Source organism: Sus scrofa, chromosome 15, assembly GCF_054392235.1.
Source record: "Sus scrofa isolate SSC_HxYL_T2T_F1_AM1 chromosome 15, Sscrofa_HxYL_maternal_Yorkshire_Landrace_v2.0, whole genome shotgun sequence".
Taxonomy (NCBI): domain Eukaryota; kingdom Metazoa; phylum Chordata; class Mammalia; order Artiodactyla; family Suidae; genus Sus; species Sus scrofa.
In genome coordinates, this window is record NC_139397.1 from 101,509,376 (window position 1) to 101,522,863 (window position 13,488).

At 41.3% G+C, this 13,488-nt stretch overlaps 1 protein-coding gene across 6 annotated transcripts in view; it reads right to left on the bottom strand.

The window, feature by feature from the left end:
- CERKL (ceramide kinase like) overlaps positions 1-3,812 on the bottom strand; it is a 133,874-nt gene extending 130,062 nt beyond the window's left edge. For all 6 annotated transcript variants that reach the window (XR_014829867.1, XR_014829866.1, XM_085000023.1 and 3 more), the window contains exon 1: positions 3,476-3,812. Coding sequence is in view for 4 of the 6 variants with exons in the window: in XM_085000023.1 (XP_084856149.1) it covers positions 3,476-3,713 (238 nt within the window). In the remaining 2 variants the exon portion in view is untranslated. The remainder of the gene's footprint in view (positions 1-3,475) is intronic.
- Between the last annotated feature and the right edge of the window lie 9,676 nt (positions 3,813-13,488).

A 13,488-nucleotide genomic window follows, 5' to 3' on the forward strand; every position in this document is an offset into this window, starting at 1 on the left:
GATTTAGAACAATGCCAACAGGCCATCAGTAATAATTTTGAAAATGTTGCACTCTGAAAATATCTGATCTAGTACCAAGATAAGCAAAATGATCTACGACATCTGCCCATGTCCCTTTTCTGAGCACTCTTCTCAATTTTTGACACCTTATGCCTAGTCCTAGGCACCATGTTGGGGGCTAACAACACTGTGGCACTACCCTTGACCTAATCTGCCTAGATAGGGTTCCATGACCCAGACTTGCCTGACCTTTCCACTTAGCCTTAATCCTCACCTGATCGCTCTCCACTTCATCAGGATTTTGCCCTTCTCTAGGGCACAACTAACTACACAATTATCATGAATAAAACCCATATGATTCCACAAGTAAAATGACCATGATTTGAGATTGCAATAGAAAGAACATTAGGCACCACTGCTGGCAATAACAAAGGTATTTTCTGAAGAGATGATACCCTTTTGTATATACAGTTTACATTACATTGTGTTTATATTACACATGTGCCATCCTGGTCAATCTATGCCCTGGTCAGAGCTTGCTTTCTCTATCCTGCAGCTGAACAAGAGGGAACCTTCTGGCCACGATGATCACGGTGGCGAAGTGGACCAACTTTAGCTTAAGAATGTTTTTATAAGGAGTTCCCATTGTAGCACAGTGGAAACAATCCTTCTAGGCTTAATCTCTGGCCTCAGTCAGTGGGTTAAGGATCTGGCGTTGTGGTGAGCTGTAGTGTAGGCCAGCAGCTGTACCTCCAATTTGACCCCTAGCCTTGGAACCTCCATATGGTGCACGTGGCCCTAAAAAGCAAAAAAAATATATATATATATATGTATATATACATGTGTATATATATATGTGTGTGTGTATATATATATATGTGTGTGCATATATATATATATATACACACACACATAATGTTTTTGTAAAAAGAGTTCTAATGCTTTAACAAAAGGGGAGGGAGGGAAACACTCCTACAGGTGATGAGAAGTCACTATTAATAGCAGTGTAGTAATCAGATGGTAATGCAATATGCAAAACTAAAGTTCACCAGACCAGATAACAAGTGCATGCATGTAACAAATATTTATATGTCAGGCACTCTTCAAGGTGCTGAGACTAAATGAAATAAATGTTCTGAACATCATCCCTTTTCCCCATGTAGATCCTGTCTCTGAGAGCCACATTATCAGATCCCCTGCTTCTCAGGCCTTCACGTTTGATCTGAATTAGGCCACCAGCCTTCTTGGTTCTTCAGTTTGCATATGGTATAGAGCAGCATATCTCAGTCTCCATAATCCCATAATCTCCAATTCCCATAATAAATCTCCTCAAATATACATATACACCACACACTGTGTTGTACATTTTTTTTTCAAGGTTCTGCTTTTCTGTAGACTCTACATCATTACAAATAAGCTAAAACCAAACAGAATGCAGAACACCAAGAAGGAGACCTAATGTAAACAACGGTGAATGATAATGATGTGTCAAAGTGGATTCACCCAATTTTAACAAACAAACCACCTTGATGGGCAGTGTTTATATTTTGGGAAGCAATGCATGTGAGGGGCACAGAGTGTGTATGGAAAATCTCTGTACCTTCTGCTTAATTTTGCTGTGAACCTAAAACTGCCCTAAAAATAGTCTATTCAAACAACAGCAACAACAACTATTAAGGCACTATGAAGTTTAAACACTGAGTGGTCTTGCAAATATCTCTTATGACCTGAATGACCAGCGATCTGATCCCCACCCTCACCCTTTTCTGGAACAGCCAGGCACTGGCCAAGGAGCAACAGACATGGTCTCCCCCACTATGTCATCCCAATATGGTAACCTTGGTGCAACTTTTCCTCCTTTTCATCCATTTTCCGGACCAACTTCATTTGCCTTTCACCACTCACCTGGAAGCTAATTCCATAGAAATTATTTCTCACATTTAAACGTATCATCTCTTAACTCTTCCTTTTTTTTCCCCTCACTCTTACTGTTTTACCAAGTAAAACATATTTTGGTTTCATCTTACTAAGCTGCTAGGCTTCTGAACCTCCAATTTCAGGGCCCAAAGTGCTTTGCATACTAGGTGTAAGTTACAAGAAAGAAGTACACCTAGCTGAAGGAAAAGAAAACGGAAAGGTTTTAGGGCAAAATTAAACAAATATCAACACTTTGAACCTTTAGAGTTATATCTTTTTAAACTCTACTGCCAGGAATGCTAATTAAGCCTACTTTTCCTCCATCACCACTCACTATGTAAAAGAGCATATTTTGTTTCAGGTCATTATTTGACTTTTCATGTACCAGTATTGCAGCACTGGTTTGAATACTTCCCATTGCATAATGTCTCATTTTAAGCCTACAGTATTTCAGCTTCATTGTAGGTTATATCAATTCTTGTAGGCCAATTGAAACTCTAATTGTAAAGGTCTGTCTCCAAAATTCAAAGTACTTAAAAACTAAACAGAATAATTCTGCATCATATCCCTAGCTTTTAACTCAAGAGTTCTAGAAAATATTACACCCTGGTTTTCAACACACCTGAAAACAGTTTTAATTAAGTTTCAAGGTAGTTTTAGTTAAGTGAGCATAGCACATGCAGCAGAATTCCCACTAAGAACCAGGGCTGAGTCCCTGATTAGTCAGTTTTGCTAGATTCTTAAACAAGCAACCTTAAAACAGTCACTTTTCCTATTCAATATAAACAGCCTATTGTGTCTTGTTTTCCAACAAGGGAAGGCTTTTTAATTTTTTTTTTAATTTTGTAAGTTAGCATTTAGAAGGGATGTGTTCCACATCCCAAGATTTTTTTTCCCTAAATCATCTCTAGACTAAGACTTGAAATAGTTCTACTGTACAGAACTGTAACACTAGAAAAGTTTTAAAGGCAATTGATTCTAAAGTCGATGTTAAACACCAAAAGTTTCTTGACTGGGCTTCTAGACAATGGCAAGGAACGTGAGGGATGGAAAAGTCCAGAGAGACCATCATTGAGGTTAAACTTTCAGAAGTCCACAAAATCAGAATTGGATTCGGAACGCACGTGTAGGTATATTCCGTAAAATGCTTACACTTTCAGCGTTACCTTCAGAAGTTGATGGAGTAACACTTCGACTTGGAGGGAAGCGTAGGTGACCTTCCCGCGTTTAGAAAGCACAGCCCCTTCGGGGCTCAACCCTTTCTCCCGAGTGGTGTAGCAGAAGCTGAGTGTGAAGTTAGTAGTGGGGTCGCGCCACAGGCGGAAAGCCAGGCGGGAGGGGCAGGGAGCGGGAGGCCCCTGGGTCCGGCTTGGGCTCTGCCTAGTCTGGAGGGAGAAGGCGGCGGCTTCGGGACGCGGCAGCTCGCTGGGGCAGAGGAGGAGCTAGCAGAGGGCGGAGGGAAGGCGCAGGGAAGGAGGGTGCGGAGCCGGGAGGGGGGTGGGGAAGGAGGCACCGCGCGGAAGGCGGAGGAGAGGGACCTCCCCCTGGGACCACTCACCTGTGGGGCGCTCGGGCTGGATGGGCTGCCACCTCAGGGCCCGCTCGCTCAGCACCACATCGCAGCTGTCCCTACCGATCTCGAAGATGCCCCGGAGCAGAATCTGCTCCGCCGCTGCCTCTGGCTGCTGCCCGGACGCCCACAGCACCGAGGGCACGGCGTCGGCCGCGGGGGGCGCCTCTTCCTCCCGGCAGCCCTCCAGGGCGCTCACCCGGCCGCCGCGCTTCCCCCGGGGCATGGTGGAGCCTCGGGCTGAGCCTGAACCAGGGGTCGGAGGAGGCCCTCGGGGAAGGACTTGGAGACCGCGGCTGACTTGTCTTTAGCTGCGTCCGGAGCTACCATGGCAACCGCGTGAGGGACGGAGACCCAGTAGGGAGGCGGGGCGGGCAGGCGGGGCCACCCTGACCCAGTCCAGAACCTCGGCCCGCCAACTTCCAGTCTAACACTTACTACAACCACAACCCCACCACCAAACACACACCCCACATCAGTCCAGGAGGAGGAGTAAGTGGCTCCCTTTGCCTAGTCCCTACCATTCCTTGAGATTTTCGCACCGCATTACCCCCTTCTCGAACTTCAACTTGCATACTCACCCTCTGGGCATCTCATTAAAATGTAGATTTTTATTGAATAGGTCTGGGAAGAGGCCACAACACAGTTTCTAGGAAGCTCCCAGGTGATGCTGCTGGTCCTCAAAGTTGTTGCGAGAGTATAACCCTCTGATTTTCCGCTTTTCTTTCCAGTGGGCTATCTTGAAGCACAGAGGTTTATAACGATGCTTGCGTGCCCTCAATAGTTAGCTGATCTTTATGCAGCTGGTAATAGAGAATTCACTTCCCAAAAGCCAAAGATAAATCCCTGGTTTACAAAGACAGATTTTCATTTTAACAAATTTCATATTAAAGGAAGTTGTCTCCATGCTATAAGTATTGAGGGTCCTACTTTCTCCCAAGATACCTCCTGTGCAGTTTTGTGTCTTCAGGGATCTGACCGTCCCTGGAGATTACAAGCAGTAGGGCTTGTTCTCCTGAAAGCTACTGCTGTAATGCTGCGTTACCTGGAAATGGAGCAAGCCCTGGAGAATTCACCCTTCACTTTCTCCTGATAGCTGAGATTCATGAAATTAGCTGTTAATTTGGAAAGCTCAGAGTCTGGAGGCCAGTGGTTCTCAATGATGATTGCACATTAGAGTCACCTGGGGAGTTTTTAAAAATCCAGATGCCCAGGCTATACTTAAACACAATTAAATTGGAATCTCTGGGGATGGGGCCAGACTTCAGGAGTTTTTAAAGCTCCCCAGCCGATTGCAACGTTCTGCTAGAGCTGAGTATTGCTGCTTTAAGCAGAGTATTAACAGGGAGTTGACAGCTTGATGGTGAGACAAGGAGAGAGTTCTCAGGAAGAGGAGTGGAATGGGAAGTAAATCAGCAGGCTTATTTTTTTAGATATAAGGTCCGAATAATTGTATTGAGAAAAAATTAAAATTGTGAGCCTAGTTTCAGGGTGGTAGGGCCTAACCAATGACTTCCAATAGGTGGCCACTTCTCTGTCCTTGCCCCTGGTCATGCTGCAGTCAGAAAATCTCACAGTAGCAGGAGCATCTCCAGGTTCTCTGCTCAAACTTGACTTTGAAAAAAACTGAGGATGGAGACCATAGGCCTAGCCAAATCCCTTCCAGACATAAAGCTCCTATATGTCAGGTAAGCAAGGAGTCTGACTGTTTAATGCTCTGAAAGCAAATACCCAAGCTTCCAGGCAAAGCAGACAGAGCCTCAGTTTGATCTGATTGCAGAGAGCTGTTTCTTGGAGCAGAAGTGCAGCTGCTGCTAAGCTCCACGCAGGCTTCAGGTGGCTCAGCTCAGCAGTCGTTAGTGGGGAAGGCTGGTGCCCTGCAGAATGAGTCGCAGTTCTGGAGTCAGCATCTTGTATTCACAGCTGTCAGGCAATCAACACAATTAGAGCTCATTGGCATTTTAAAAGCTCACTGAGAGCCAGGGCAAATAGGCCAAGGCAGTGACTACTTCTTGGGACCTTTGCAAGGGGCAAGTTGCCATTTTTCAAGCTTCAGTCAGGCCAGAGAGCCAAAAACATTGGCTTTGCTTTTCTTGAGGATGAAAGCAATGGCTGTGTTCCATTTCTTCCTTTTGATGAGCTGTTCTCGTCCAGGGATCTAAAGGTTGCAGTGCCCTGGAGCTCTGTCCACAGGATCCATCTACACAGGCATCAGTGCCATGGCTTTACTTACTTCTCAGAGCTTCTCAGGTGAAGTCATCAACCCCAACCACTCCCCTGAACTTCAGCTCATGTCCAACTGCCTACCTGACATTGCTACTTGCCTGTCCAACAACCACCTGAATGAAACCTAACATCTAAAACCAAATTCATGATTTTCTATCACAAACCTGTTCCTCCCAATATGTCACAAATCTCAGCAAATTGTGTCATCAAAATATCCTCCTTGTTTTCTCTCTCACACACCTCACATCCAATCCACTGGCAAATCCTGTCAATTCCATGTGCAAAATAGGCTTCTCATGCTAGCCTGCACCCCTGTACCTCTCACTTTGACAATTTCAAAAGCCTCCCAGTCCATCTCTTTGCTTTCCCCTTTCCCTGTACTGCCTTCTTCAGCCCAGTCTGTTTTCCACCCACCAGTCACATCGCTCCTTTTAAAAGTAATAAGATAAGGGGTTCCCACTGTAGCACAGTGGGTTAAGAATCTGGCTGCAGCAGCTAGGGTCACTGTGGGAGTTAAGGTTCAATCCCCAACCCCAGGCAGTGGGTTAAAGGATCTGCTGTAGGTGGTAGTTGTGGCTCAAGATTCAATCCTCAGCCCAGGAATCTTCCATATACTGTGGGTGCAGCCATTAAAAAAAGGAAAAAGTAACAAGATCTTATCACTCATCACCCATACCTTCCTCTGACTTCCCATCATTCTTTTTTTTTTATTATTATTATTTTCCCACTGTACAGCAAGGGGGTCAGGTCATCCTTAGCCATCATTCTTAGAATAAACTCTTAGCAACGAATTTGGAATAAATGTTTAGCAAAACCCCAAGGCTCTATGTAATCTGGTCCCTGGCTATACCTCTCCAAGGTCACCTGCTAACACTTTTACCCTTGCTCTCCCATACCAGCCTTCTTCCTAGTCTTCAAACACAGTGAGACTTGTCCCTTCTCAAAGTTTACTTTGTTTTCTCTAACTGGAATGTTTTATCTGCCAGGCAACCTGATGTCTCCCCCCACCACTTTGTGCACTTTTCTGCTTAAAGAGCACCTTCTCTAAGAGGGCATTGCTGAGCAGCCTTCATCACTCACCACCTCGTAACCCTGTGTGATAGTTTCGTATTGCTGCTGTTAACACAGAATGCCTTAAAACAATCCAAATATCTTACATGATGGAGGTCAGCAGTCCAAACTCAGTTACAGTGGACTAAAATCAAGGTTTCAATATGCCTACATTCCTCCAGGAGAGGGGAGGTATCATTTCCTTGCATTTTCCAGCTTCTAGAGGTTGCTAGCATTTCCTGGCTCATGGTCCCTTCTTCCAGCTTCAATGCTAGCAACATACATAGCATTGTCTCCCTGCTTTCATCATTTCATCTTCTGTCTCTGACTTTGACCTTTTTTTCCTCTTATAAGGACGCTTGAGATTACATAGGGCCTGCCTGGATAATCCTTAGCAACATCTGCAAAATCCCTTACACTAGGTGGGCTCACATAGTCACAGGTTCTAAGGATGAGAACATAGACAATTTTAGGCTACAAGTAATTTCTCTACCATACCCTGCTTTATTTTTTCACATCTATTATAATTACTTTTTTCTATCTTTATTTGTTTACTGTCTAGGTTCCCCATTGAATCAGTTAATACCCTTACTGATGGAATATAAGAAATGCTCAATAAATGTTATTATTTTTGCTAGAATAAAATTTCCTTGATGGAAGGAAATTTATATTGTTTTTCATTAAATTCTTACTGTCTAGCACAGAGCCTAGCACATAGTAAGAGCTCAAGAAAAAGTATGAAAGAATGAATGAATTTCTGTAACATTATCTGTAACAATAATGCCAGTGCCACCCAATAGTTTTTCCTCCTAGATCCTGAAGAACAATTATCCCATACATGTTGCATATGTAATAAATACACTAGTACATGAGAATGGCACTCTGGAAATTTTCAAGGACCTTCCTGAACATTGCTTTCCCTGCTTTGGCTGAAGCTTGGGTATTTGTTAATATTGTTTTCAGGAAGTTATTAGTTGTCTAGGCAAATGCCAGGAATGCAAGCCTGATGGGACAGCCTTCTGAAATCAGGGACACCTTCTCAGTTACACAGATGGAGGCAGGTGAAATCACAGCCAACAGAGACATTCAGACCTACTGCATTGAAGACCAGGGGCAAGGAAATCTCATGCTTGTGCTCTGGCCCATGGATAATCCTAGTCATTCCCTTTGCTGTCTTTAAAGTTTAAAGTTTGTGTGACAAATGATTGAGTGCATATGTCACCAAATTACCATCAACATAGTTCTTTTTCAAATTCTAATTTACAGAGTATTTTTATTATGGACTGCTCAGTGCAGGAGGAATAAAATCCAAACACCCACCTTGATCTGTGAGACCCCATGTGATCTGACTCCTGCCCACCTGCTCAAACTCTGTCTCCTACTATTTTTCTTCCATTTTTATACTACTTATGTCCAATCAGACTGGCCTTCTTTCTACTGCTCAAATAAAGCAAGTCCTTTCCTCATTCAGGGTCTCTGCTATTGTTGTGTACTTGGCCTGGAGCAATTTTCACAATGGCCTAGCTTTGCATGGTGCCCAAATCCACATCATGTCACCCTCTCAGAGGGTCTTCCCTGACCATCAATCAAAAGTTGCCCCCTACTCAATGTTATTTCCTTCATTGCATATCCCACGATCTAAAAGTACTTAATGGAATTATTTGCGTACTTCTTGTCTGTCCACCCTCTGCCATCAGATGGGTACCTCAATGACAGACGTGACCTAGTCTGCCTGCTTCTGGCTCTATCTCTCGTGTCTAAAAGAGTGGTCTCAGTATGAAATGTGCTCAATAAATGTGTTTGTTGAACACATGAATGAATAAATTAACTGTTTAAATTGAATTCTGTTATTAATTTCTGATGCTATTGAACATATTATGTCCCATGAGTGATAATAAAGAAAATAAAAATTCAGGATGTATTTAGTTTCTTCACATCAACATCTATTTTGGGTGAAGCGAGCTTTCATCTTTCAGTCATTTCTGATGCTAAATGGGCACTTTGTCAATGTGTCAAAGGAACCACTTCCTTCTCATGCTGAGCAGAGATTTTGTCAGAATGTTCTTGCTACCTGGGCTCCTGCTGCCTAAAAGGTAGAGGGCCATATGTCCCTTCAAGAATTACAGAGAAAATAGAAAAAATGACAGAATCCCACCAAGTCAGAATATCACATTTTCTTCATGTGCCAGTTTTTTGCATTTATGATGAAATTGTTTAAAATGAATTTCTCACCTGTGTCCTGTGACCCATCTCATGCAATTATGAAATGGCATGACCATGTAATGTCTAGCTTCTGAATAAACAATAATAAGTGACCCAAGAAAGAAGTGGGCCCCTCTTCCCTTTCCCTCAAGGTTTCCAAACCAGTTTGTAGGTAGGTACTGATATCCGTAAACTTGGAGCAAACAATTTGAAAGGTATTTCCACCAAATAGAGAGCTTAAATTTTTTCACAGTAACTGCCAGCAATGCTGGAGTGAAGAATCTTAAATTAGGTATAACCAGAAATATAAATAAAACAGACAATTTCAGTCAGAAACCTATCCTTATTTCCTAGAGCTCCTACTATTACAGGTGTGAAAAAGGCATTGTATAGAGGAGGCAACACCCCATCTCTCTGTGGAAAACAGTCACTGCTTTCCAACCTCTTACCCATAGGCACCAAAGAGTTTAGCACTGGGTACAGTCTTTGAATTTTACATAATTTTCTGCCACCATTTGGGGGCACTTCAGTATTCTCTACAATCCCCAAGTCCCAAATTTTCATGACAGTCTCATCTCTACTATCTACGGTGTCCTCTGTTGTAGGTTCCCATTTTTAAACATCCTCTGAACCTTGAACTTCTTGAATACTTAAACTCAAAAAAGGATTCTTTCTGAACACAAACTCTTATTCTTTTCAAACTTGGATGTGCTTAAGAATCTTAATTTTTTTTAAATGAAAATTCCCAGTCTCTGCCTCCCACTGATGCTCTGAGATTTTGAACCTGTAACTGAACTATTCCTAGAAGCACATGTTTTAAAAATTACAGCAGGTGATTTTGAGTGTTTTCAACAACATAGTCAACACTTTGACAGTCAGTGAGTGGATCCTTCCTCTTTGTCCTTCTTTTTATCCCTGCCCTTATAGCAAAAGGCTTGTTCATTTGTCTATCATTTACATAATATCCAGCTAGAAGTGTTTTCAAAATATGATCTTACTTATCACATTAATAAATTCCAAAATCAGGCTGCTCTAAGTTGGCCATTAAGAAATGGGAGTCTTTTTAAAAAATAGGACCCAGTCAAAATTAATAGTTTTTTAGCTAAGGAAACCAAAAACAAAATGAAAAGAACCTACAGAATGGGAGAAATATTTGCAAACAATGCAACAGACAAGAGCTTAATTTCCAAAATATATAATTTGACAGCAAAAAAAAAAAAAAAATCTGAAATTGGCCAAAGACCTAAATAGATATTTTTCCAAAGAAGACATACAAATGAAAAGATGCTCAAAATCACTAATTATTAGAGAAATCCAAATCAAAACTGCAATGAGGTACCACCTGACACTGATCAGAATGGCCATCATCTATAAGTTTACAAATAATAAATGCTAGAGAGAGTAGGGAGAAAAGGGAACTCTCCTACACTGTTGATAAAAATGTAAATTGGTACAACACCTATGGAGGACAGTATAGAGGTTCCTTTAAAAATGAAATAGAGTTACCATGTGATCCATCAGTCCCACTCCTGGGCATATATCTGGGAAAAGCAAAAACTCTAACTTGAAAAGACACACACACCCCAGTGTTCATAGTGGCACTATTTATAATAGCCAAGATATGGAAGCAATATAAATGTCCATCTACAGAAGAATGGATAAAGAAAATGCAGTATACACACACACATTGGAATATTACTTGGCCATAAAAAAAGAATGAGATATTGCCATTTGCAGCAAGATGAATGGACCTAGAGATTATCACACTAAGTGAAGTAAGTTGGAAAGAGAAAGACAAATATTATATCACTTATATGTGGAATCTAAAATAAAATAATACAAATGAACTTATTTACAAAACAGAAAGCAGACATGGCTGCCAAAGGGGAAATGGGGTAGGGAGGGATAAATTAAGGGTAAGAGATTAACAGATACACACTACCATAGTATAAAATAGGTGAACAACAAGGATTTACTATGTAGTGCAGGGAACTATATTCAATAACTTATAATAACCTATAAATGGAAAAGAATTTTAAAATATTATACACATAAAAGAAGCCAATCAGCACTTATAATATTCTGCCAAAAATTTCCTTAGTCAGATCCACAAATTCATTTCAAGCTCTATCTTCCAGGCCATTGCAGAATTGTTAGCGCCATCTTTGCCCATCTACCATGTGCATTCACTCTTTGCTCCCCTGGGCCCCATGGCATATCACTTCAATTTCTCAACTCCTCTCTTCTCAGCACCTGTAATTTTTTTATCCAAATGCCATAAAAATCTTCAACTATCTTTCAACTATCTTTTTTTTTTTTTCTTTTTAGGGCCACGCCCACAACATACAGAAGTTCCCAGGCTAGAGTCAAATTGGAGCTGTAGCTGCCGGCCTACACCACAGCCACAGCAACACAGGATCTGAACTGTGTCTGCAACCTACACCACAGCTCACAGCAATGCCAGATCCTTAACCCACTGAGTGAGCCCAGGAATAAAACCTGCCTCCTCATGGATAATAGTTGGATTCTTAACCAGCTGAGCCACCACGAGAACTCCACCTGCAACTATCTTCTGTTTCCACTCTGAATTGTGGGCTTCTGAGAGATTTTCACTGAAGCATGTGGATTAAGGCTACTACAAACTATAACATTAATATAGTCTCCAAACTTGGCTCAGTTCTAAGCCCTACTGTGCTAGTATTGATTAATCTTGATGGAGCTTATTCTCTTTATTCCTGGAGAGGCTGTTCTAAACCTTCTGTTAATCTCCTTCAACTCTCTCTCATGTAGCATGTCATCATCCCTCCATCTTCACATGAAAGAATCTGGTCAGAGTAGACTCTCACTACTCTCTAACCTTTACTCCTGAAATTCTCTTTCTCTACCCTGACTCCTGTCTCTAGAAAGAAGTAGCTCTCCTCTCCAAAGGAATTGCCTGTGTTCCAGATCTCGTACCCTCCACTCTTCTTAACAACTTCCTCTACCCAACACACCCACAAAGATGTAACATTCTATTTCATCTTCACTATATCCACAGTTTTCTCCAACTTTATGTATAAAAAGACCAAGCAACAACAAAATCACAGTCTCTTTTGTATCAGAGAAGTCTCCTTATGTGACAGAGAACCCAGCTCATACTGGCCTAAAAAATACGACCTAGTTAGAGAGGTGGGGATAGCTTATGAAGAGGATTGAGCCAGTGGCTCAAATAATACAGTGCAAGAACCAGTTCCTCCCCCTTTCTTCACTCTGCCTTCTATAGTGTAAAACTCTCTGCTCCAGGTATATCCCCCTACTCTACTCTCTTGCTTCCAAATAGCCAAATAGCTGCCACATGGAACTTAAATTCACTTGCATCACAATCATTTGTTTAAATTACATCATTTTATACATCATAAAATTGTGTTGAATGAGTGTTTGTGAAGCCAAGGAAAATGCTGTATTTGCTTTTTCACAATTCTGTTTATTTGTATACATACTTCCCTACATATAGAATAATTATAGGATTTTTCAAATGAAAATAAGTAATAGTTTATATTCTATGCTTTTTTGTTAATGCTATGATAAAGCTTTAAAAAAATCATGTTTAGCTTATTGGGTGTGCCTATTCACACTTGACTAAATCTGGATGTCAATTTAAGTTACTTCACACAAATAAAAACCAATAAACTTTTACATAATTCAGATGCTTGCTTATTAAATAGCTATGATTTGTCAGCTTGCTTAAATATCAAACCTGGTACTAACATAATATGCTGATAGTTATATGTTATGTTGCTTGAACAAAGTAATATTTTTTATAAGATTTTAAATGAACTCTTCTACACTTATGTATATTTAACATATCAATTAATTGTAGGTGATAATTGTATTAGTTTCCTAGGACTGCCATAACAAATTACCACAAGTTGGGTGGCTTAAAACAATAGGAATGTTAGAAATATATACATAGAACTTCCATATGACTCCGCAGTCCCACTTTTGGGCATCTATCCGGACAAAACTCTACTTAAAAGAGACACGTGCACCCGCATGTTCATTGCAGCACTATTCACAATAGCCAGAACATGGAAACAACCTAAATGTCCATCGACAGATGATTGGATTCGGAAGAGGTGGTGCATATACACAATGGAATACTACTCAGCCATAAAAAAGAATGACATAATGCCATTTGCAGCAACATGGATGGAACTAGAGAATCTCATACTGAGTGAAATGAGCCAGAAAGACAAAGACAAATACCATATGATATCATTTATAACTGGAGTCTAATATCCAGCACAAATGAACATCTCCTCAGAAAAGAAAATCATGGACTTGGAGAAGAGACTTGTGGCTGCCTGATGGGAGGGGGAGGGAGTGGGAGGGATCAGGAGTTTGGGCTTATCAGACACAACTTAGAATAGATTTACAAGGAGATCCTGCTGAATAGCATTGAGAACTATGTCTAGATACTCATGTTGCAACAGAAGAAAGGGTGGGGGAAAAATGTAATTGTAATGTATACATGTAAGGATAAC